Source organism: Eurosta solidaginis, chromosome 1 (genome assembly GCF_040869045.1).
Source record: "Eurosta solidaginis isolate ZX-2024a chromosome 1, ASM4086904v1, whole genome shotgun sequence".
Taxonomy (NCBI): domain Eukaryota; kingdom Metazoa; phylum Arthropoda; class Insecta; order Diptera; family Tephritidae; genus Eurosta; species Eurosta solidaginis.
In genome coordinates this window covers 325241502-325268817 of record NC_090319.1, presented here as the reverse complement: position 1 = coordinate 325268817, position 27316 = coordinate 325241502, and the positions used below count along the sequence as shown (strand labels likewise).

Here is a 27316-nt window from a genome sequence, read left to right as displayed (position 1 = left end):
CAAAGCGCCCAGCGGGGCATTCATATGGCTGAGTGGATATAGGCAAAACTGCCTTTACATTAGTATAAAGTATGAATGTTGGAGATTTCGAGTTCAATACTCAGCTCCCGAAAAGCTAGCTGATGAAGAAGTTAAATTCAGAAATATGTCATAGTAACCATCGCCGTTTGTAAACTTTTTTCTTTAACATCAATAACATTAAAGAAAAAAAGAAATTCGGGTAAAAGCTCTGGCAAAGTTGACGTATCCATATCCACATAAAACAGCTGATCCAACCAACCTTATTGAAATCAATGTAATTGATACCGTAACGCCCTATCCATACCATAGCCAACCAATTGGTTTTTGGTTTTTCACTATATCCATAACCTACAAATATTTAAGTTGGTGAATTTATTAACTTTTTGTATATTTTATTTATTGTTTTGGATACATTTTGACTAACAGACTTATTGTTTGTGGAACATGTTTGCAATTTTTTCCGTTTTCTTCATTTTCATGAAAATCTTACGATTTTTAGGTTAAGGCACTAACAATTGATGCTTATTGATATGGATAATGCTTTGCTTTGCACAAAGAGTATATTAACTTTGATTGGATAACGGTTGGTTGTATAGGTATAAAGGAATCGAGATAGATATAGACTTTCATATATCAAAATCATCAGCATCGAACAAAAATTTGATTGAGCCATGTCCGTCCGTCCGTCTGTCCGTTAACACGATAACTTGAGTAAATATTGAGATATCTTCATCATATTCGGTACACGAGCTGGACCCAGAATAGATTGGCATTGAAAATGAGCGAAATCGGATGATAACCACGCCCACTTTTTATATATATAACATTTTGGAAAACACCAAAAATCTGATTGTTTAGTAAATAATACACCTAGAATGTTGAAATATGACGTGTGGAATGCTACTGAGATCTTTGATAAACATTTGGAAACATTTTGTAAAATGGGCGTGGTTAAACCTTTAGTAACAAAATTCGGCAGAGAGGTTGCCTTTACTATAAGGAATGCTTTGAAGAAAAATTAACGAAATCGGTTAAGGACCACGCCCACTTTTATATAAAACATTTTTAATAGGGTCGTGGACGAATAAAATAAGCCATATCTTTGCAAAAAAGAGCTTTGTATCAATGGTATTTCATCTCCCAAGTGGATTAATAACAATAAATAGGAAAAACTGCAAATTTAAAAAAATGGGAGTGGCACCGCCCCTTTTATGACTAAGCAATTTACTATGATTCGGGAGCCATAACTCGAAGAAAAATTAACTAATCGCAATGAAATTGGGTACACAAATTTTCCCTATAGCAGGAAATATTTCTAGAAAAAATTGAGATCGGTTAAAGGCCCACTTTTATATAAATGACTTTAAAAAGGGTTCGTAGGCCAAAATAATAAGTTAAATCTTACCGAAAAATTGTTTTGTACCAATCGTATTTTGTGCCATTATAACAAGAAATGGGGAAAAAATCAAACATTGATAAATGAGCGTGGCACTGCCGCTTTTTTACAATGCATTTCCCAACGTTTCTGGAGCCATAACTCGACGAAAAATTTGGTGCACATGTATGCCTTTTAACAGGAAATATTTTCAGTAAAAATGGACTAAATCGGTTAAATCACCTTCTTTTATATAAAAGATTTTGTAAAAGTTCGTAAGTAATAAGCTATTTCTAGTAAAAGTTGGACAATTTCATTAATAACCCTACCCTTTTTATATTTTTTTTGTATATATTTACTTGCAAACAGTAGGGAAATTCCCATATCTGAAGGAAAACTGCATTATTATCCGCGTAAGGTCATTTGTGTTAGCCTCTGTATGCTTTTTGTTTATTTTAAACGAAAATTAGTTCAGAATAGAGCTATATGTACATGTATTATTGCGAACTTAGACTTCCTTACTTGTTTTAAATTGCTTGTAAAAACTTAGCATTAAACCACTTCGGTTAAAGTTGCCCAAATCAAAACAGGAAAATGTAATGAACTCATGCCCAGTACGTGAAAAAACCGCTATTTGATCGTATTCGAAAGTACAAATACCGGACAAATTTTAATTTGAAAATTTCAGAACATGTCGAACGATTTCGTAGCATGTCATTTTCTCCATTTTGCAGCTGCTATTACGGCTATTTCCTTCGGCCCCAAATCAACCGGCAACCACGCTTTTTGCTACAAAAGTGCGACACCAATGCAAAGTTTCCAACTAAAAATAAAATAAATAATTGGCGCGATTTACCTCCGAAGAGATCTAGGATAAGCTTCTCTTCCTTTTTTGCTTCGGGATCTTTATTAAATATACTTACAAGGACACCTTCATGTTTTTTCCTGACTCCGAACGGCATCTGCAAGGCAGATGAATTTTCACTGCGAAGCTTTTCATGGCAGTAATACACTCGGAGTGTTTGCCAAATCACTACCGAGGAGCAACCCTGCTTAGAAAATCTTTATTCTAATTGAAAAAAACCTGTTTTCTAAATTTTTCATATTACTTTGCTCCGATGTCGGCCGCCAAACTACCTTACTAATTTTAGCACCCAACAGCAAACATTTTTTTTCTTTATAACTCACCTATTGATCAATGATTTCAATGGGTAATATAAAGTTTTAAAGGTATTCACTCATGTTGCAGGTTTTATTGACGTTTTCTTAAAACCGACATCTCCAAACAAATTTTTGATTTGCCGCAGTGCTAAAGTGAAAATCGATAATAAAATGGAGAAGACAAAGAACTAAGTCCATTTACGCTGTTTTTACAAGGCGTCGGAACATTTTTTTTTAGTTTTTCATAAGTGCCCAAACCTGGAGGCACATTCTCCACTTTTTCGTAGCGACATCGAATACATCGCCATACATCCTGTACACATATGTACATATGTATGTACCTACAATTATTTAAATTTTAATATACTTAAGTATAATTAATCTATTTGCTTACATAACGTTTTCATACACATATGTACATAATATACTATTTAAATGCTGATGTGGGTATGATGGCACGATAAAACAAGTAAGGAATGCTAAGTTCGGGTGTAACCGAACATTACATACTCAGCTGCCAAATTACAGTTTGCAAAACTTTTAAGTTACCTTCTTTTTAAAAGTGGGCGGTGCCATGCTCATTGTCCAAAATTTTACTAATTTTCTATTCTGCGTCATAAGCACCAAGTGACATTGCTTTATCCGTCTTTGGTAATGAAGTATTGCACTTTTTCGGTTTTTCGATATTTTCGATATCGAAAAGTGGGCGCTGTTATAGTCCGATTTCATTCATTTTAAATAGCGATCTGAGATGAGTGCCCAGGATCTTACATACCACATTTCATTAAGATACCTCAAAATTTACTCAAGTTATCGTGTTTACGGAATGACGGACTGACGGACGGACGGATATGGCTAAATGAATTTCTTTTTTCGTCCAGATCATTTTGATATATACATGTCTATATCTATCTCGATTAGTTTATGCCGTTACGGGGTACCGTTATGTGAACAAAATTGGTGTACGCTGTGAGCTCTGCTCAGCTGAGTATAAAAATTTAACTTGCAATCAGATGCAATTATCGATTCAACCGAGAGTCATCGGTCACATAAATAAGGTGTGCCTTAGGTAAACTGTCAAATGCATTTCAGTGATGGCAGATCTCAAAAACACGAGTACAAAAGCAATAATTTATTATTAACAAGTAAGGAAGACTAAGTTCGGGTGTAACCGAACATTACATACTCAGTTCAGAGCTGTGGAGACAAAGTAAGGGAAAATCACCATGTTGTAAAAAGAACCTAGGGTAACCCTGGAATGTGTTTGTATGACATGTGTATCAAATGAAAGGTATTAATGAGTATTTTAAAAGGGCGTGGGCCTAAGTTCTATAGATGGACGCCTTTTCGAGATATCGCCATAAAGATGGACCAGGGGTGACTCTAGAATTTGTTTGTACGATATGAGTATAAAATGAAAGGTGTTAATGAGTATTTTAAGAGGGCGTGGGCCTTAGTTCTATATGTGGATGCCTTTTCGAGATATCGCCATAAAGGTGGACCAGGGGTTACTCTAGAATTTGTTTGTACTATATGGGTATCAAATCAAAGGTCTTAATGAGTATTTTAAAAGGGAGTGTGCCCTAGTTTATACTCAGTTGAGCAGAGCTCACAGAGTATATTAACTTTGATTGGATAACGGTTGGTTGTACAGGTATAAAGGAATCGAGATAGATATAGACTTCCATATAGCAAAATCATCAGTATCGAAAAAAAATTCGATTGAGCCATGCCCGTCCGTCCGTCCGTTAACACGACAACTTGAGTAAATTTTGAGGTATCTTGATGAAATTTGGTATGTAGGTTCCTGGGCACTCATCTCAGATCGCTATTTAAAATGAACGATATCGGACAATAACCACGCCCACTTTTTCGATATCGAAAATTCCGAAAAAACGAAAAAGTGCGATAATTCATTACCAAATACGGATTAAGCGATGAAACTTGGTAAGTTAGTTGAACTTATGACGCAGAATAGAAAAATAGTAAAATTTTGGACAATGGGCGCGGCACCGCCCACTTTTAAAAGAAGGTAATTTAGAAGTTTTGCAAGCTGTTATTTGGCAGTCGTTGAAGATATCATGATGAAATTTGGCAGGAACGTTACTCCTATTACTATATGTATGCTTACTAAAAATTAGCAAAATCGGAGAACGACCACGCCCACTTTTTAAAAAAAATTTTTTTAAATTCAAATTTTAAAAGAAAAGTTAATATCTTTACAGTATATAAGTAAATTATGCCAACATTCAACTCCAGTAATGATATGGTGCAACAAAATACAAAAATAAAAGAAAATTTCAAAATGGGCGTGGCTCCGCCCTTTTTCATTTAATTTGTCTAGGATACTTTTAATGCCATAAGTCGAACAAAAATTTACCAATCCTTGTGAAATTTGGTAGAGGCTTAGATTCTAGGACGATAACTGTTTTCTGTGAAAAAGGGCGAAATCGGTTGAAGCCGCGCCCAGTTTTTATACACAGACGACCGTCTGTCCTTCCGCTCGGCCGTTAACACGATAACTTGAGCAAAAATCGATATATCTTTACTAAACTCAGTTCGCGTAATTATCTGAAGTCACTTTGTATTGGTGTAAAAAATGGCCGAAATCCGGCTATGACCACGCCCAATTTTTCGATATCGAAAATTACGAAAAATGAAAAAATGTCATAATTATATACCAAATACGAAAAAAGGGATGGAACATGGTAATTGTATTGGTCTATTGACGCAAAATATAAATTTAGAAAAAAACTTGGTAAAATGGGTGTGACACCTACCATATTAAGTAGAAGAAAATGAAAAAGTTTTGCAGGGCGAAATCAAAAACCCTTGGAATCTTGGAAAGAATACTGTTCGTGGTATTACATATATAAATAAATTAGCGGTACCCGACAGATGAAGTTCTGGATCACCCTGGTCCACATTTTGGTCGATATCTCGAAAACGCCTTCACATATAGAACTAAGGGCCACTCCCTTTTAAAACCCTCATTAATACCTTTAATTTGATACCCATATCGTACAAACAAATTCTAGAGTCACCCCTGGTCCACCTTTATGGCGATATCTCGAAAAGGCGTCTACCTATAGAACTAAGGCCCACGCCCTTTTAAAATACTCATTAACACCTTTCATTTGATACCCATATCGTACAAACAAATTCTAGAGTCACCCCTGGTCCACCTTTATGGCGATATCTCGAAAAGGCGTCCACCTATAGAACTAAGGCCCACGCCCTTTTAAAATACTCATTAACACCTTTCGTTTGACACCCATATTGTACAAACGCATTCTAGAGTCACCCCAGGTCCACCTTTATGGCGATATCTCGAAAAGGCATCCACCTATGTAACGAAGGCCCACTCCCTTTTAAAATACTCATTAACACCTTTCATTTTATACCCACATCGTACAAACAAATTCTAGAGTCACCCCTGGTCCACCTTTATGGCGATATCTCGAAAAGGCGTCTACCTATAGAACTAAGGCCCACGCCCTTTTATAATACTTATTAACACCTTTCATTTGATACCCATATCGTACAAACAAATTCTAGAGTCACCCCTGGTCCACCTTTATGGCGATATCTCGAAAAGGCGTCCACCTATAGAACTAAGGCCCACGCCCTTTTAAAATACTCATTAACACCTTTCGTTTGATACCCATATTGTACAAACGCATTCTAGAGTCACCCCTGGTCCACGTTTATGGCGATATCCCGAAAAGGCGTCCACCCATAGAACTAAGGCCCACTTCCTTTTAAAGCACTCATTAACACCTTTCGTTTGATACCCATATTGTACAAACAAATTCTAGAGTCATCCCTGGTCCACCTTTATGGCGATATCCCTAAATGGCGTCCATCCATAGAACTATGGCCTACTCTCTCTTAAAATACTCTTTAATACCTTCCATTTGATACACATGTTATATAACCACATTCCAGTGTTACCCTAGGTTCATTTTCCTACATGGTGATTTTCCTTATTTTGTCTCCATAGCTCTCAACTGAGTATGTAATGTTCGGTTACACCCGAACTTATCCTTCCTTACTGGTTTTTTTTTTTTTTTTATACACAGTAACATACATAAATGGTAATTAAAAGTGTAGGATAGGATTTCATATAAAATATAATTGTTTAAATGTAAGCGTGCGATTTTTACTATGCTAGACATATATTATACATAAGTCAAGGATATGTTTACAAAAAATCGTTTTATATATCCTTCACATTTTATCCTTTAATTTTTTTTTTAATTTTTTGTTGTTATTTAAAATAAAATGTGTGGTAACGTCTTATTTGCAATTTGCTTTCTGGCACTTACGTTGAAACTGAAAGACTTGCTCGATATTTTAAAACTTGTATTCATTCTTTTTTTTTTTTGTTTAATGCCATAACTTGTTAATTCATAATTAAGTTTCTGTATTTCTATCTATTCTTGCAGGAATCTACTGCATGGAAGACACTGACAACCCATCCCAATTCATTGGTGCAACTTTTTCCATCTCGTGCGATGAGAGTCGTGCAAGAAGTTGTCAGATCATTGCGTGTAAGTATCGAATAGAAGTTATAAACTAATCGACCAGACATACATACATATGTTGTCCTTAACAAATATTTAAAAATATTACTACCTCCTCGCTCTCTTGGCTGGTATATTTCTTTGGTAACCCGTAATAAAACTTTTGCTATAGACAATTAGATGCGCGATTATTTCCGTTATCAAAGAGCTATGCATTTGCTACGTCATTGCACATAAGCAAACATCAATATCAAGAGTATATTTTTTCAATGCTGAATAAGTTGTATATCAGTCGAAAAAGTTGTACACGATTTGTAGTTAGTATCTGCTATGGGATCAATTTTCAATACTAAAATCTCAAAACCCTGAATTCACTGATTTACATACCTGAATTCGCTCACTGAAACTCATTACACCCCTGGAAAACTTATATAAATAAATGTAAGGCGCGATAATCTCCGAAGATTTTACGCCTACAAATTGGCGGGACGGGACCTATTTGTTTTATGCCGACTCTGAGCGGCATCTGCAAGGCAGATGAGTTTTCACTGAAACCTTGTCATGGTACAAATACACTCGGAGTACTTGCGAAACACTGCGGAGGATCAAACCGTATAGAAAAACTTTCTTCTAATTGAAAAACCTTGTTTCCAAAATGTTAATGTTGGTTTGCCCGGGGCTTGAACCCAGGATCTTCGGTGTGGTAGGCAGAGCACGCTACCAACAAACCACGGCGGCCGCCATAAGTTTGGTGAATTTGCAAATATAAAAAATAAAAATTTCTGAACAAAGATAAAAAAACTAACCAGCAAACATTTCGAGTCAAAAAAGAGCCAGAAAGGAGTCCTAATTCGGATTGTTTATGCTCATTATGAGCTTATTTATTAGTCCGAAATGAATGAATGTATTTCCCTTCTTGCGATGGTCGACCGCTATGAGCTTAGTTCCATACATTATATGAGCCTATATAAGAGGCCGGTATGGCTCCTAATAGACTCATAAACCGCCCATAATTTGCTTCTTATATGACTCTTTTCGGAGTCTTTTATGTATATGCTTCATATAAGAGATTAGATTTGCTAGATCCGGGCGCATTTTGGAAGCATGGCATTAAAAATGTGGAAGCATATCCTCAATATTGAATGAAAAGCAGTAATTTCGGAGGAAACCCATAAATGTAGGGCATACCGACATCAGCTCTAATTAAAGACAGGCTCGAGACAAAGCAACAGGGGCATGTCACGGAGGCAGTTTTGCTCGAAATACTTATGTATGTACATTTTTAAAATGCCGATCATTACGATCATTACAGAGTTGATTAGATAAAAGCGTATATGCCAATTTAAAACAGGCACAGCAAGACACATTATAAGCTATAATTTTATTCAAATTGAATATGAAAGAAAATTTTTTCAAAATAAAATATGAATATTTGTTCTTTAGTTGCGTTGCTTGCTGAGCACTCTTGGCATATAGCTCAAAACATTCATCATATCCATTCTCAACATTCCCATATGCCTTGTGCTCCAAATTAGAGCTATGCTTCTCCCCACCCCTATTCTTTCAAGTTCTTGCTTACACTCTAACACACTCTTAGATGTTGCACTATGCGAGATTATTGCCCACAGTTATCTATCTGGTAGCTGGTAGGACCTATTTGGCACTGAATCAGCAAAGTACACCGCAACTTCTACTCCCTCCATTACTTTGGAACCATCGATGTACACATGTTTCGCCTTATGTGTAATTTGGGAAACCATGCGCCAACTATCAACCTCTTTTCTGGATCTAAGAGCCCTTTTGAAGCGCTGCTACGGAATTAGGTAATCTATTCGTCCAGTAATTAATGACGCCATACTACCATGGGGCCCTATGGTCTGCGGTAAAGCTGCCCTGAGGCATTCAGGCAGGTTCTGTAATTCACTTTCGAGTGAATATCAAGCAAAATCATTTTGAATTCGACTAAAGGTGTTCCGTGTTTCACTTCCACTATTTTATTTTCACATTTTTTTCAAAATGAACGCCCTGTGATTTGGCATGTTCTAGAAAACCAATTCACAAGATAACATTCGGTTAGCATTCGCTTCAATTTGAATTGGTGAATTTGGCAAGAGAAAACATGTAAGTTAACTAAATCGCAATAAACACACGCCAATTTAATAAATTAACGTTGAATACTTTAGGGGTAAGCATAAAAATGTGCGAAAAGAAACAGTTTTACTGCAATTTATGGAGAAGCACCCACATATTGCAAAGGGTTTCATTAAAGGTGACAAGTTGAAAGTGGATGCACTATGGGCGGAGGTGGTAGTGGAATTGAACGAGCATGGCCCACCTCATAAGGATATTTCTGGCTGGAAAAAGGTGCAAAATTAAATTTTTTTCTGTATAATTTGTGTATTTTCTTATACTTATTTAAATTTGTACAATTGGCAGGTTTGGATAGATTGGAAAGCCTTTATAAAAAGGAAACTCGTTCATAACAGCAAAGAAGCTAGGGCAACTGGAGGTGGACCATACAACAAATATGTACTAACCCCAACAGAAGATGCAATTGCCCGTTTATGTAACTTGATTACTTCTGTGAAAGGTGTTCCAAACACAAAAGACTACGGGGCTGCAGAAAGCGATACACCTTCAGATTCATCAAGTGATGATGACCAGCCATCTACAAGTAGAGCTGCTGCATTATCTCGCTCGCGAAGGTCTGAGCCTTCTGCAACTGATTGCCTTAAGGCCAACATTGACGAGCAAACAAAACATATGAAAAACATTGTAAATGGTTTAAAAGGATGTATTGAGGCAACTGTGTATGTGAGCGGAGCAGTTGAAACTCTCTGTGAAGCAGTGAAGGCAACGACGACTGCTATACGTGAAGGCAATGCCGAAAGAAAGAGACACCATCTTGAAATGGAAAGACAGCGGCAAACGGAAAATGAGCTAAAACAAAAGGAAAATGAACTGACTGAACTTAAAATACATTTAAAATATAACAAAAGCGGAAACAATAATTAGATTCTTAGTTTGTAATTTATGTAATGAAGTATCAAATTTTAATTTATTAACTGACACCTGAAATGTGATTAATTTTGTGTACCTGAAATGTGATTTGAATATAATAATTAAAGTATTTGCTTTGTGTTTTCTACTTTCACGAATTTCTATGAAGGCTATGTTTTCTCTAATTAATGCAGCTTCGTCATAAAGTATAGAATCGTTAAATATTTCTTCGGCAAGAGCATCTTCCTGATTTTCTATGTCTACATCTACAATTTCCTGGACTTTGTAGTGTATACAAATGTTGTGTAAAGCACAACAAACATTAATTATTTGTACAACCTTTTCCGGTTGGTATTGAAGAGTACGAGCTAAACATCTAAATCGGCTTTTTAACACCCCTATAGTTCTTTCAACTATATTGCGTCCTGAACAATGTTTTTGGTTAAACGTATGCTCTGCTGTGTTAGCTTGTGGATTTCTGAACGGTGTTAGCAGAAATGGCTGAAGTGGATGTCCGGCATCACCCAAAAGCCAAGAACCACGTTCTCCATTCTCATAACGGCGTTGGAAGGAGTCATTTGCTTTACTTACACTCCATATCAAAGCATCGTGACTTGACCCAGGGTGACGACCATCAACACTTCTAATAACAATATTTTAATCACATATCTGTAATAATTTACTTATTTAAATTATTTTATATTTTTAGATTTTATATTTGTATACTCACAATCATTGCATTCATGCTAAAATAACCCTTACGGTTATAAAATATGCTGTGATCTTTATTAGGTTTAGTTATTTGTATGTGCGTCCCGTCTATGCAGCCAATTACTCCAGGAATCCCAAAGTGTTGCTGAAAATGTTGCTTCGATTGAGTCAGTTCGCTTTCTGTCATTCGCAACTTAATCCACCGGGGACACAAGTATTTTTCCAAAATACGCAGCACTTCTTTTAACACCTTTGATACCGTGCTTCGCCCCATAGCGATGTAGCTATCCTTACCCACAGCTTTTTGGAAGCCACCTTCGGCTAAAAATCGCAATGTTGCAGCCATTTGCAGTGTCGTTGGAAGCGAAGTGTGCTTTATATGTGGCGCAGCAATATTTAAGAGCATAATGAATGCTTCTTTGCTAACACGATAGCTGGACACGAAACTATAATGAGATTCACTATGTAAAAAGCAGAATAGGGCATGCGGTGTCCCTACAAACTTACGCAGATTCCGGCACATCTAATGGATTTGAGTGGTCACGGAGTATCTTTCTATGAAGAGCTTCTTCTCCATTTCTCTCATTTTCCAAAATAATAAACGAAAGCGTTGTTATAGCACTCATTTTTTATTTTAAGTTTTATTTTTCCCTAAAATGTATTATTTTTTCTTTATCAATTGACAACTGTCAAATGCTAAGTTCATTTTAAGGGTGAATTTAAAACGAGCAAGAAAATGAATGAAAAACTCGGTTTGCAGAACACCAAATTTTAATTCCCTCGTTTTAGGTTCCATTTTCATATTCACTTTCACTCGAATTTCAGAACCTACCTGATTATACCTTGAGTCGTGAATGCTATGTTCTTAGCCACCAAGTCCATAGGTGGAATGTGCAGAATGGCATACAGTGCTGACCATCAGGGTTGTCTTCAGGGCTTCCGTGATGCAAAACATTGTTGGCCTGCATAGTTTCAGTATTTTGTAAATGATACTATGCAAACCAATCTCAAACACGTTTTCGAATAAATTTACAATTTTGTTTATTTTCATAATATTTCTTAAAACATCAGAAATAAAATAAAATTAAAGAAAAAAACTTTTTTAAAAATAAGCTTTTATTATTGATTAATAAAATTAACTAAAAAGTAAAAAATAAATTGACTGTAAAGAAATATAACACTTTATAAGTTCATTGTAACCTTTAACGATAGTTAGGCTTTTTCGTCTGCGACAAATAAATTCCATATTTTACATAATTATATATTTTTATACTCAGTTGAGCAGAGCTCACAGAGTGTATTAACTTTGTATTTAATTAGCGAGCTTTGCTTATATTGCTTTATACAATGGTTTTTTGTAATTGATATTAGAGAAAAATTGTAAGTTTACAAACGGCGATGGTTACTAGGACATGTTTCTGAATTTCACTTCTTCAACTAACTTTCAATTAACTTTGATTGGATAACGGTTGGTTGTACAGGTATAAAGGAATCGAGATAGATATAGATTTCCATATATCAAAATCATAAGTATCGAAAAAAAATTTGATTGAGCCATGTCCGTCCGTCCGTCCGTCTGTCCGTTAACACGATAACTTGAGTAAATTTCGAGGTATCTTGATGAAATTTGGTATGTAGGTTCCTGTGAACTCATCTCAGATGAATGAACGATATCGGACTATAACCACGCCCACTTTTTCGATATCGAAAATTTCGAAAAAACAAAAAAGTGTGATAATTCATTACCAAAGACGGATAAAGCGATGAAACTCGGTAGGTGAGTTGAGCTTATGACGCGGAATTGAAAATTGGTAAAATTTTGGACAATGGCGTGGCACCGCCCACTTTTGAAAGAAGGTAATTTAAAATTTTGCAAGCTGTAATTTGGCAGTCGTTGAAGATATCATGATGAAATTTGGCATGAACGTTACTCCTATTACTATATGTATGCTTAATAAAAATTAGCAAAATCGGAGAACGACCACGCCCACTTTAAAAAAAATTGTTTAAGTAAAATTTTAACAAAAAATTTAATATCTTTACAGTATATATGTAAATTATGTCAACATTCGACTCCAAGAATGATATGGCGCAATAAAATATAAAAATAAAAGAAAATTTCAAAATGGGCGTGGCTCCGCCCTTTTTCATTTAATTTGTCTAGGATACTTTTAATGCCATAAGTCGAACAAAAATTTAACAATCCTTGTGAAATTTGGTAGGGTCTTAGATTCTAAAACGATAACTGTTTTCTGTGAAAAACACAGTCGACCGTCTGTCCTTCCGCTCGGCCGTTAACACCATAACTTGAGCAAAAATCGATATATCTTTACTAAACTCAGTTCACATACTTATCTGAACTCACCTTGTATTGGTGTAAAAAATGGCCGAAATCCGACTATGACCTCGCCCACTTTTTTCAAAATCGAAAGTTACGAAAAATTAAAAAAATTGCCATAATTTTATACCAAATACGAAAAAAGGGATGAAACATGGTAATGGGATTGGTTTATTGACGCAAAATATAACTTCAGAAAAAAACTTTGCAAAATGGGTGTGACACCTACCATATTAAGTAGAAGAAAATGAAAAAGTTCTGCACGGCGAAATCAAAAGCTCTTGGAATTTTGGCAGGAATACCGTTCGTGGTATTACATATATAAATAAATTAGCGTTGCCCGACAGATGATGTTCTGGGTCACACTGGTCCACATTTTGATCGATATCTCGAAAACGCCTTCACATATACAACTACCACCACACCCTTTTAAACCCCTCATTAACACTTTTCATTTGATACCCATATCGAACAAACAAATTCTAGAGTCAGCCCTGGTCCACCTTTATGGCGATATCCCTAAATGGCGTCCACCTACAGAACTATGGCCCACTCCCTCTTAAAATACTCTTTAAGACCTTCCATTTGATACACATGTCATACAGACACATTCCAGGGTTACCCTAGGTTCATTTTCCTACATGGTGATTTTCCCTTATTTTGTCTCCATAGCTCTCAGCTGAGTTTGTAATGTTCGGTTACACCCGAACTTAGCCTTCCTTACTTGTTAACATTAAAACTTTACACCTAAATTATTAAATCTTACAGTTTATATCACAGTCCTAATTCTAATAAAAGCGTGTTAAATTTTGATGGTATAATTAAGAACATTTAGGACCTCCTTTTCTTGCTATCACGATGTAAACCTTTGAACAGTCAAGTTCTTCTATTCGAGTGTTAAATAACTTAAAATCATATAATATTGTGACTTTGCCTATGTCGCGTTCAGTTTACTACTACTTATTGCAGATCTCTGCTATGTTCCATCGCCAAAAATCTGTAAAACAAAATCAAGTGCGCAGAAAAGTATGCAACAAAAAGCATGCAACATTTAGCGATAACAGCCTAACTTCTACGTTTGTTGCATACACAAACAAAGCGAAGTTACTTGCGTTCTTGGGGACTTAGGCTTTTATTCCCTTTTGAATACAAATCTTTACCGATAACTCTGTTATCGATGAATTTATCGAATTTTCCCAAAGTAATATTGCATTGTCATCAGAGTTATACATGTGTGCAAAATTTCAGCTCAATCGGACACCGGGAAGTGTATCAAATTTAACTTGCAAGTTTGATTACAGACAACAGCCAAGTGAAAGTAAATAAAAGCTTATAATAAAAAGGAAGACATTTTCGTTTGATAAAAATTGCCACTGCTATTATCGTGTTCGCTGCCGTCAATACTTAAACAAATATTAGTGTCTATACATATTCACCTTTATATAATTTTGATAATAATTACAAATTTATACAATCCTGGATTTTCTCATTACGTGCTTTTTACGGTTACCACGGTGCATTAATTCGCCAGCCTTCAGTAGCAGTTAAGTGGTAATGGAAAAAATAGCAGCAACCTCAGCGTTAGTAGTAGTAAAGCTGACAATTTTTTCACTAGAATTTGAAAGTTAATAGTGAAAGAATTTTCAGCTTCTGCTTGGTGCACAGAAACTTTTCTGCTCTCATTTGAGTGCAGCATAGAAAACTTCCAATATTTTTTTTTTCACTTAGCTGAGGGTAGTGAAAAAATAAAATGACTACAATACATTTATTTTTTCGTAGTATAGTGTAATTCAATCAAAAATTTAGTGCACTACCCCCAACTATGAACTTTATGAATAAGTTGACAGTCAAATCCAATCACATTAATTATGACAGCTGTCTTTGAAATAATTCAGATAAAATTCGTCCTGCGGTGCCACTTCTAATTATAAGACCACCACTGTACTTATATTTGAACATTAGAAAAATGTAGAAAAAGGACATACAAATTTGCTTAATAGAAGTAATAAAGATAAAAAAACAAGTAAGGAAGACTAAGTTCGGGTGTAACCGGACATTACATACTCAGCTGAGAGCTTTGGAGACAAAATAAGGGCAAATCGCCATGTAGGAAAATGAACCTATGGTAACCCTGGAATGTGTTTGTATGACATGGGTATCAAATGTATGGTATTAAAGAGTATTTTAAAAGGGAGTGGGCCATAGTTCTACAGGTGGACGCCTTTGCGAGATATCGCCATAGAGGTGGACCAGGGGTGACTAGAATGTGTCTGTACGATATGGGTATGGCAGTGGCCCCTAGTCGTATATGTGAAGGCGTTTTCGAGATATCGACCAAAATGTGGACCAGGGTGGCCCAAAACACCATCTGTCGGGTACCGCTAATTTATTTATATATGCAATACCACGAACAGTATTCCTGCCATGATTTCAAGGGCTTTTGATTTCGCCCTGCAGAACTTTTTCATTTTCTTCTACTTAAAATGGTGGGTGTCCCACCCATGTTACAAGGCTTTTCTAAAGTTATATTTTGCGTCAAAAAACCAATCCTATCACCATGTTTCATCCCTTTTTTCGTATTTGCTATAGAATTATGGCAGTTTTTCATTTTTCGCAATTTTCGATATCGAAAAAGAGGGCGTGGTCATAGTCAGATTTCGGCCGTTTTTAATACCAAGATAAAGTGAGTGCAGATAAGTACGTGAACTAAGTTTAGTAAAGATATATCGATTTTTGCTCAAGTTATCGTGTTAACGGCGAGCGGAAGGAGAGACGGCCGACTGTGTATAAAAACTGGGCGTGGCTTCAACCGATTTCGTCCATTTTCATAGAAAACAGTTAACGCCATAGAAGCGACACTTTTACCAAATTTCACAATGATTGGTCAAATTTTGTTCGACTTATGGCATTAAAAGTATGCTAGACAAATTAAATGAAAAAAGGCGGACCCACGCCCATTTTGAAATTTTTTTTTATTTTTGTATTTTTTTGTTACTGGAGTTGAATTTTAACATAATTTACTTATATACTGTAAAGATATTAAATTTTTTGTTAAAATTTGACTTTTAAATTTTTTTGTTTTAAAGTGGTCGTATTCGTCATCCGATTTTGCTAATTCTTATATGCCACACATATAGTAATAGGAGCAGGGCCGTAGAGAGAAAATCCGGGCCCGGGTCTAAACAATTTACGGGCCCCCTATAAAAAATCCACTAAGACATTTTATTTATTTCAATTAATGACGTCTCATTCATGAATCATTATTGATGGATTACATCAAAAAAAATGTTTGCCACATCAACTAAATGATTTTTGAACTAAGAGCTGAAAATAAATTAACAGAGAATAATTACAATTTATACTATTTTATTGTAACCATGGTTCAATTATACAGGTTGGCTCATCTCATCAGCTGATTTTATTTATGTCATTGCATGGTCGAAGGGATTGTCAAAAGGAGATGGCAAACTCAAAATGAAACCAACACATTGGCAACATTTTACTTACGCATACAAAAACTGCTAAGTTTTATGTTTCCATTTCATACCATTCGCACCAACACCAATACACAGATTTTGACAATTTGAACAGACATATTTTGTTGCTTTACAGATGAGCCAACCATGTATAGTTGAACCATGATTGTAACGTAGAAATAAAATGAATGAATGGAATGAAATGAAAACATAAAACGTAGCAGTTTTTGTGTGTGGTAAGAAAATGTTGTCAATGTGTTGGTTTCATTTTGAGTTTGCCATCTCCTTTTGACAATCCGATCGACCATGCAATGATAAAAATAAAATCAGCTGATGAGATGAGCCAACCATATAATTGAGCCATGACACGATCTATAAAGTTTTTGATTATTGAAAGGACGCTGAAAGAACGTTCTACACTAGCTACAGTGACAGGTATAGTGCAAAAGATACGTAAAGCAACACAAATGTTGGGGAAAATTGTATACAGATTTTAAACATAGATGGCGTTTAGCAATTCCAATGGTAACAGACCTTTATCAATGTGTTTCAAGTGAATTATTTCGGATTCTAAGCTTTGAGAAACGTCCGACTATATTTTTCGACAAATTTTGCTGCGCTCACCCGAACCGTAGTTTCTTTCATCCATGTCTTCAAATTGCCACAAAAAGGAAACCGTCTCGCTCAAATTTCTCATAGCTGCAAATCGTTCAGTAATGCCAGTGATTACCGCATCAACGATCACCAGGAATGTATTGTTTTTAAAATCAGACTCTGAATCATCCGTAATCATCTCATTAAATGTGACCCGGTTTATGAAAAGGTGGCTTATGACTCAAAAAAAAAAACAGCTGTTAACCAAATTGAGGACAGCAAGATACATTCGAACTTGTTGATGTACTAGAGAATGCCGGTAACATCTCCGTATGCTTGCGCAGTCAAATTTAGCTTTTGTCTGAAAGACTGAAGAGAGCTCGGTACATTTTTGAGGATGTCCCATCGTTGTGGGGTGGTGCTGAAAATAGTAAAACATTTTGTACAACTTCAAAGAAAGTAATTGCAGCCGTACAACATTCTGCAGCATCAAAATAAAACAAATAAATGTAAGGCGCGATAACCTCCGAAGATATTTAAGGCCGAGCTTCTCTTCCAATTTGCGTCGTGCCCCTTTTTTTATTTTCCCTACAAATTGACGGGACGGGACCTACTTGTTTTATGCCGACTCCGAACGGCATCTGCAAGGCAGACGAGTTTTCACTGAGAGCTTTTCATGGCAGAAATACACTCGGAGCGCTTGCCAAACACTAACGAGGGGCGACCCCGCTTACAAAAATTTTCTTCTAATTGAATAACCTTATTTCTAAAATTTTGATGTTGCTTTGCTCAGGGTGTGAACCCAGGGCATACGGTGTGGGAGGCGGAGTACGCCACCATCACACCACGCTGGCCGCTACCATCACACCACGGTGCAGCATCAACACCACATAAATTGAGACTGTGTGTTGCACAAGGCGAGTAATCAGCATTCGAGTTTTTGTCGAGAATGTGACGCAGTGGTCCGTTGTAAGCTCCTTTCAGATTGGCGCTACCGTTGTGCACGACAATCTTTTAATGGGATATCATGTTTACCTAGAGTATGGCAAATAAGATCAGCGATTTTCTGACCAGCTTTTTGGTTACAATTCACGAAAGCCAAAAACCGTTCTTGAATTGTAAAAATTGTTGCTTTCGAATTGAAATGGAGTTAGCGCAAAATGAACGTTGTCTGTTCAAAGTGGCTAGCATCATGCGTAGCATCAACGATATTAGCAAAATTCTTGTCTATCTTGCGTTGATCTAATATAGCTCACGTGCTTTGCACAAATTTCTATAAACTCGTTCTGAATGTCTGGGGAAAGTTAGTGAACTTGTAAACATTTGTGCTGCTGTTGTGAAATCCTAACTTTCTCCAAATGATCTCTAAGTATCGGATCATAATGAGTTATGAGATTTTAGATGCCCAAAAAATGTCCATTGTTTCGTTCACCAAGATATATACTTTCGCCTTTGAGGGCTAGGCCTCTTTCATCCAAAAATAAAATAGTGTCCAAAATTCTATATAAAATTTCTTTCCACTTTTGAGTTTCAGTGATTATCTGTTCATTGATAACTGTATCAATTGTAGCCTCCTTTTTAATTAGATTTTGTAAAGATCGCCATTGAATATAACATTTAATGTGATCTTGATTATTTCGTGTGATGGTAGTTTATCGTATAGCTTCTTCCATACCTGGAATTTCGAATATCACGCTCTACTTTCTCTCCATTGGCAAGATCCTGTTTAACAACGAGGTAGGAAATGTCTCGTCATGACAATCACGTGGAAAAATAACAGGACACTTCCGATCACCTCGACGAATTATTTCGTTGACTTCTTCAGATCGCAAAAACTCATTATTCACGGTACCGATATCGAAGTCGTTTACATAATCTGGACTTTGATATAGAGTTGTTGGTATTGTAGGAAGACTTTTTGAAGATGAACGTTCATCAGTGTCACTACGAAAACTACGATTTCGCATTCATGTAAACATACATTTTTGTTTGATGTTTTTATTGTCTCCTCACTGTTCGAAGACACAGGCAAAAAATCGTTATCAATATTCGCTGCTTTTGAAATTCGACTTAAAATTTGCACATGGAAAAACTAAAGACTCTCCTGAATTAAAAATAAAATGTCTTAGTTCCTCTAAATCGCGGGCCTCCTGAGAAACCCCGGGCCCGGGGGGAATCCCCCATTCCCCCTCCCCTCTCGTCGGGCCTGAATAGTAGTAACGTTCCTGCCAAATTTCATCATGCAAAACTTTTAAATCACCCTCTTTTAAAAGGGGGCGGTGCCACGCCCATTGTCCAAAATTTTACAAATTTTCTATTTTGCGTCATAAGGTCAACCCACCTACCAAGTTTTATCGATTTATCCGTCTTTGGTAATGAATTAACGCAGCTTTTCGGTTTTTCGAATTTCCGATATCGAAAAAGTGGTTATAGTAGTTATAGTCCGATTTCGTTCATTTTGACCGATCTGTGATGAGTGCCTAGGAACTTACATACCAAATCTCATTAAGATACCTCAAAATATACTCAATTTATCGTGTTTACGGGCAGACGGACGGACGGAAAGACGGACATGGCTAAATGAATTTCTTTTTTCGTCCAGATCATTTTGATATATAGAAGTCTATAAATATCTCGAAAAGTTTATGCCGTTACGGGGTACCGTTATGCGAACAAAATTCATATACTCTGTGAGCTCTTCTCAGCTAAGTATAATTAAATTCGCCACTTGTGTTCTGTTATTACTGGCATGATAGCAATTTAAGCATCAAACGCGAATGCAATCAATTTATCAAAACCCGTTAACCATTCATGCAACATTCTTACGACAGCAGTGACCTTCGCAAATGATAATTGGTGACAAAACAAAATTTCAAAAAAGCTATATTAAGAAAAATTAACGCAACCAATTTGTTAGCAAAATTGTTAAGTATGTTTGTGCTCTTTTTTCTAGTTGCAAAAAAACTTTTGCGGTATCAGCAAATGATTGCAACTGCAACGTGCAACAACCCACCTGACCAAGCCTCCAAAAAATGGTTATGTTGCCTTAAGTAAATGCTTCACAGTGCCGTAATTGGTGATTACTTAAGTATTTTTTCTTGACACACTTCTACACTTCATTGTTCTGATAATCAATGACTATGTATGGATGTTTGTCTACGTACATAAGTATAATGCTTGTTCGAGGTTATGGATCTGTCTACCAGGACCATGGAAGCGTGACAGTGTCTAAGTATGACATTTGAAGTCAATAAATTTGTTTTGTATTTGAGGCGTAACTTCAACTAGACAAGTGCTTAAACTGTCTGCTAGCACACATTCCCGCATTACATGCACCACTGCGTGTATACTTGAGGCTTACAAAGTAAATGAAGCGCTTCACAATTTTCGTTTTAGACGTTTTAGACTTACTCGTCATTGTAAAACTTATTAACTTTAGATGTAAATTTGCTATGATGGGCAAATTAGTAAACGCCTAAGCAGCCTTTGACAGATGAGGTAAAAAAGAGTTTTTTCGAAATGAACCGCTGCTTATTAGCTAATTGAACGTTTCTTTGTTTGAAAGTGACATAAGTCTAAGGCCTACAAGTGGCACTGGAATTTTTTTTTTTTTTCAGTGTAAAACTACCTATTGCCGTATCTTCAGATTATTTAGATCAAGGGTGCACGAAGAATTTGGATAACGTAGCAATACAGCAGCAAATGTTAGGTTTTTACAAAAACTTCAATAAAAACTACAACAGTATCCTCCCTGGAATGACAACAAATAATTGTCTTGCTTGTGTGAGAAAATTTTTAAATTCCTTTGAATTTCAAGGCATGCACAATTTTCCGTGTAATTTTACCAAAATCTATTTGGTTGTTGTTGGGAGGCACCCGGAGCCAAAATGATGTTGTTGGGAGCCATCCGGAGCCAAAATAATCATTGGGCGGGCATCGTTGATCTAGATAATGAAAAACCAATATTGCCGTAAAAAGTAGTCTTACCCAAAGGCGGCTCTAAACTGTGAATAAAAAACTGTTCTGTAGTTTAACTGGAGTTTAAAGGGTTTTGTTATATTCAGAAAATAAATTAAATATCTTCTTTTTTATTCGTATTTATAGGATTCTCAAAATAGGGTAATAGATATTGTTGTGGTGTCCCTGATATGCTCAGCATTCAAAGGAGAAACTTGTTAAAAAGTCTCACTTATAGTCCGACCAATTTTTGGCCCATGCCGACTACCTGCCCAAAGATAGTCTTCTGTTGTTGTTGTTGTTGTTGTAGCAGTGCTTCGCCCCACCTAACAGACGCGACCGATCACAAACTGTCATCAATATCCTCTAACGGGAGTCCAAGGAAACTTCCTGTTTCAACAGGGGTGGACCATAGGGAAAGGGGTGTTAGAGGCGTTGGTTCCACATTACAATTAAAGAGATGGTTGGTGTCATGTGGGGACACATTGCAAGCGGGGCATACATTTTGTACGTCGGGGTTGATTCTGGATAGGTAAGAGTTTAACCTGTTACAGTATCCAGAACGAAGTTGAGCCAGAGTGACACGCGTTTCCCTGGGGAGTATGCGTTCCTCTTCCGCAAGTTTTGGATACTTTACTTTGAGTACTGGGTTCACCGGGCAATTCCCGGCATAAAGGTCCGACGCCTGTTTGTGGAGTTCACCAAGGACCTGTTTGTGTTTTTTCGCTTCATACGGCTGTGTTCTCAGATGCCGTATTTCCTCAAAATGCTTACGGAGATGACTCCTTAAGCCCCTAGGCGGTGCTGGCTCGTCAGTCAGATGTCTGTTGGGATGCCCAGGTTTCTGGGTATTCAACAGGAACTGTTTGGTCAGCATCTCGTTTCTTTCCCTGATGGGGAGTATTCTCGCCTCATTATGTAGATGGTGTTCTGGGGACATAAGAAGACAGCCCGTGGCAATTCTGAGAGCAGTATTTTGGCAGGCCTGTAGCTTCTTCCAGCGGGTAATTTTTAGGCTTGGCGACCATATGGGTGACGCGTAGCACGTAATCGGCTGGCTAATTGCTTTGTATGTAGTCATGAGCGTTTCTTTATCTTTTCCCCAGGTACTGCCAGCAAGGGATTTGAGGATTTTGTTACGGCTCTGAATTCTCGGAACAATTGCAGCTGCGTGCTCACCAAAATGTAGATCCTGATCAAACGTCACACCCAAGATTTTGGGGTGTAGGACAGTCGGTAGCGTAGAGCCATCGACGTGGATGTTCAAAATGGTCGACATTTGGGACGTCCATGTTGTAAATAAGGTCGCGGAAGATTTAGTCGGTGATAATGCCAGGTTTCACGAGGCGAAAAAACTGGAGAGATCAGGGAGGTAGCCGTTTATTTTATTGCATAGCTCATCGATCTGTGGGCCTGGGCCTGGGCCTGTGGCCATTACTGTGCAGTCATCGGCGTAGGAAACGATTGTGACTCCTTCCGGTGGTGAAGGTAGCTTAGATATGTAGAAATTAAACAAAAGTGGGGATAGGACACCACACTGTGGCACCCCTTGTTTAATTCTCCTTGGCTTTGATGTTTCGTTTCTAAATAGCACCGATGCCTGCCGACCACCCAGATAATTTGCGGTCCACCTTTTAAGACATGGGGGAAGGGTAGACCCTTCCAGGTCTTGCAGTAACGAGCCATGGTTGACCGTATCAAAAGCTTTTGATAGGTCTAGCGCTACCAGTACTGTTCTATGGTGGAGGTTTTGATTTAAACCGCAATTTATCTGGGTGCTAATGGCATTTAGCGCGGAGGTAGTGCTATGGAGTTTTCTGAAGCCATTCTGATGGGAGGCTAGTTGCAAATTTGCTTGGAAATAAGGGAGCAAAATGGCTTCGAGCGTCTTTGCTACTGGCGATAGGAGAGATATCGGACGATACGACTCTCCTATGTTAGCTGGTTTACCAGGCTTTAGTAGCGGGACCACCTTGGCCATTCTCCATTTCTCGGGTATGACAAAGGTGGAAAGAGACAGGTTGAAGACCTGCGCTAAATATTTGAAACCCTCTTTCCCTAAGCTTTTAAGCATCGGCATGGCTATGCCGTCTGGGCCCACTGCTTTGGATGGTTTAGCGCGACCAATGGCGTCCTCAACCTCTTTAGCGGTGATGGTGATTGGTGACGCGCTGAATTTGTGTTTATGTGCGTGTCTGTTGGCCCTCCGTCTAACTTTGTCGACCGTAGAATGCATTATATATTGTCGGCAGAAAGCGCTCGCGCATTTTTTCGCATCCGCCAGCACTTTGTCGCCAAAGGCGATGGAAGCTTTGTCTTTGTGCTTAGTCGGATTCGATAGGGACTTTACGGTGGACCAAAGTTTACCCACACCGGTAGAGAGGTTACAACCTCTTAGGTGCTCCTCCCATTTCGCCCGCTTGTGTTCATCCACAAGCAATCTGATGCGTTGGTTTATATCCCTTATTTGGGGGTCGCCTGGATCAAGCTGCCTTATAAGGTCACGTTCTCTCGCTAAGTTTGCGGCCTCCGCCGGGAAGTGGGGCCGGATTTCGGGAATTCTCCCGGCGGGAATGAAACGTGCCGAGGCGGATTCAATGACCTTGCGGAAGGCACGCTCCCCTTGGCGGGCATCAGTCGGGATAGGGAGGGCAGCAAAGAGGTTGTCTGTAAAGGATTTATATTCTTCCCACTTTCCTTTTTTAAGGTTTATGAAAGTGCGTTTTTCGGTGACGATGAAGTCGGCGGTACGCTCGAGCGAAACAAGTATAGGCAGGTGGTCGGATGCCAATGATACCATCGGCTGCCAGTTGACGCAGTTTACGAGTTCTGCGCTCACGATTGAGATATCTGGCGAACTGTGACAGCTTCCTACCATACGTGTGGGGGCGTCTCCGTTTATTGTGCAGAACGTCGTTTCTTCTATTTGATCCGCCAACATCTCGCCCCTACTGTCCGCCCGCAAATTTGAATGCCATAGATCATGATGGGCATTGAATTCGCCTAAAATAATGCGATTGTTTCCAGTGAGTAAGGCTCTGATATTAGGGCGGTATCCACCGGGGCAACAGGTGGCAGGGGGGATGTAGATGTTGATGATTTCTAGGTTTGCATCGCCTGACCGGACAGATAGGCCTTGACGTTCTAAGACGTTGTCCCTGCGGTCGATGCCAGGATCAAATATGTGATATTGCACAGAGTGGTGTATTATAAACGCGAGGCCGCCATTTCCGCTCTCGCGATCTTTTCTGTGGACATTATACCCAGAGCAGGTCTGCAATGCAGATCGTGCTGTGAGTTTAGTCTCTTGAATCGCAGCAATGCGGATGTTGTGCCGCTTCATGAAATTGACTATCTCCGTAATCTTCCCAGTTAGTCCATTACAGTTTAACTGCAGAATTCTGAAGTGCATGAGGGGAGACGTCGCCACTCTGGGGGTAAGTGACGGGTGACTACGCCTGGGTTGAGGAAGGCCAGGACGCAATTGCTGTTCTGGCCCTGGGACTGGGCGTCCTTGGGCAAGCATTGGGGTACCCGGATGATTTGGGTTTGCGACCTGGCAACATGGCGCGATGAAACCCGTCGAGGGGTTGCCGTCGCGGAGACCAGAACATCTAGGAAAGTGGCACCACCCAAGGCAGGAGCTGCATTGGGCGGATGTCGCAAACATATATATTCTGTGCTGGCAAACGGTGCAAACGGAGGTAGGGACTAAGAGTCTGTTTCCCTGACCTACACGATTGCTGCCGGAAAAGAGGGGGGGAGAAGACGGGGGCAGGGGCTGTTGCTCAGCATTGCTTCCGACTCTACTACGAAGATTGTAGTTATGAGTGGTAGCAGCTGTTTGAGTTGTTGGCGCCATAAGGCGCGAGCAGCAGTGGGTACTTGTTGTGGCTTGCTGAGCAGCAGGGCTGCTGGAAGGTAATGGGGGGGGCGCTTAGACGTAGACTACGGGGCGCCCTTGGGCGTGAACAGCAAGGAGCCACAAAAGATTTATAAAAGTTACGTGGACGTCGGGTTTTTGGATCAAGCCCAGAACAACCTGTCCGATGCAACCATCCCTTACACGAGACACACTGAACAGAGTATGACCGTCCTAAAAAGATTATTTTCCGGCAGATGCAGCAAAACCATTTCTCAGGACCATGGTCAGGAGACGGACCCGGATTGGATTCGATACCTTCCCGGAGCAAGAGAATATGGAGCAGTCCTGCTGCAAGGAGCTGCTGGGTGGATGACAATTTGTGGGAGGGACGAAACAAATTAAATGGGGTTACACTGAAATGACAGTCCTTGGTCGGGAAAAATCCCGAGTCGCTCCGGTACATAGAACCGACTGCCTTGGGAAACATGTCTGCATTGGGAAGATAGTCTTCTCTTTTACAGGTACAGCAATTTTTGAACTGACAACCGATGTACAGAGTGTGCTTAAGTTACGGGCGAGCACTTCGCCTCATTCCTAGATAGCTAGGGGGTAGATGAACCCGATACCTCGTATACTTTCCGCCACCCGACTATGACGAAAAAATTACCAAACTCTAGTTAAAGACGGAGCTGAGCTGTTTGTCACAGAGGCGAAGAGTAAGTAAATAGCATGCACCAAATATACATCAGCTGCTCGAAATCATGTTCATTCCGATAATACTAATAATCAATTCCCGTTGCTCGACATCACAGTCCATCCCGACAACGGATTTAATAATACATATACATATTTTATAATATAATTTTGCTCAATTTGTATACTTCTGTAATTTATCTGTAATCCGTAACTATATTTAGTCTGATTAATTGTTAAATTTGTAGACCAATTAATAAATAAATAAACTCCTATGCAAAATATGGTCGGACAAGCGCATGCCTCCTGATTGCATCTAAAGTGTGCCCTGCCTAATCCACAAGACGATTCGATTAAAACGCGCTATTTACCACGGCATCAGCCTAACTAATATCGCAACTAAAATTATATCCACAATATTGTTTGTAAAAGTCAAGCTCAAAAGCAATGGAATGACAGGACCTTATAAGTTCGGCTTCATATTCGGTAAATCTACTATACACCAGACCCACACGATACCCGAATCCTAGTAACGACTCACGAAAAGAGAATCGATACGTGACATCTTTTTGTGGACTTCCTTGTATCCTGCTGTCTGAATCTGCAAAGCTTATAACGCTTGGTAAAATGACGTTGAACAACATTATCAGCTTCGTATGTATTGGGAGCGACCTCTTTCAGCCTTTCGAAATCAAACGGGTCGGGCGTTGGACAAGGCGAATCAGAGTAATAAAACGGGCGATTTAAACAAGATTATATTGAAAAAAGATCCCTTAAACCAAAATCATTGCGTTACGTAGCCTCAAATTTTGTGGAAATGGGACCGATTGCCTAGTTTGTGAAATAGGGCATTGTGTCCTGATGGATAATGTTGATTACTGCCTTAAAACTTTTGGTATTGCTATTTCCCATTATATATCTTTTGCCCGATGTCAGTGCTACTATCACATTTGTGAATTCTTCTTTTAGAGGTGCAGTACAGAACTAGCGACAGTCTAACTGTAAAACGACAGCCTTGTGCGTGGCTAGACAGATTCTTTTTATGATGATTTTTTTTTGTAACCTGTTTCATCTTTATATCTGCAAATATACGAATATCGCCCCTGAAAGATGTTCAGAAACTGTCCGAGTGGTATGGACTAATTTTATGTAGATTTTTCCTTTGACAAGACTCGCTCGAATAGTTTGATGAGTGATTTGCTCACTACCTAAAGGCTGCCCTGGACACCTATACGACCGCTTCACACCCGGGTTAAGATGTACCAGTCATAAGAACTGAATAGAATTCACAAATATAATCATACAGATGCCACTTTGGGAAATTATCCTTAAAATGTTTGAAGAATATTTCTGCCGGTACAATAACAGAAAATGGTATTGTTGGGAGCAGAAAAGAAAACTAGAATGTCATTCAGGCCGCCAAGTACTTGACTTTCACTTCGGTAGTGATGATAGGGGCATTAACTCAAGGAAGCTCATCCCAACTTTTTATATCAGAATACAAAACATTCATATACTTCCACAAATGAATTGGTATGACATAAGATCAAAGGCCAAACCGTCAATTGACGTTATGATCACTTCAAACGGCCAAAATGT

General features: G+C 38.4%; 2 protein-coding genes and 1 long non-coding RNA gene across 8 annotated transcripts in view; 2 read left to right on the top strand and 1 right to left on the bottom strand.

Annotated features, from left to right (window-relative positions):
* LOC137237813 (carboxylic ester hydrolase) overlaps positions 1-27316 on the top strand; it is a 140238-nt gene that overhangs the window by 95889 nt on the left and 17033 nt on the right. For all 6 annotated transcript variants that reach the window (XM_067762013.1, XM_067762019.1, XM_067762017.1 and 3 more), the window contains one exon: positions 7006-7110. In XM_067762013.1, coding sequence (XP_067618114.1) covers positions 7006-7110 — 105 coding nt within the window. The remainder of the gene's footprint in view (positions 1-7005; positions 7111-27316) is intronic.
* On the top strand, positions 9304-10166 carry LOC137244173 (uncharacterized). The gene is made up of 2 exons (XM_067772800.1): positions 9304-9447; positions 9520-10166. Exons 1-2 carry the CDS (start codon positions 9313-9315, stop codon positions 10096-10098), a joined length of 714 nt encoding a protein of 237 aa, XP_067628901.1. The 5' UTR covers positions 9304-9312; the 3' UTR covers positions 10099-10166.
* On the bottom strand, positions 10776-11466 carry LOC137244170 (uncharacterized). Its single transcript, XR_010950829.1, has 2 exons — positions 11302-11466; positions 10776-11240 (listed from the first exon to the last, which is right to left on the bottom strand). It is a non-coding gene; the product is annotated as an uncharacterized lncRNA (long non-coding RNA).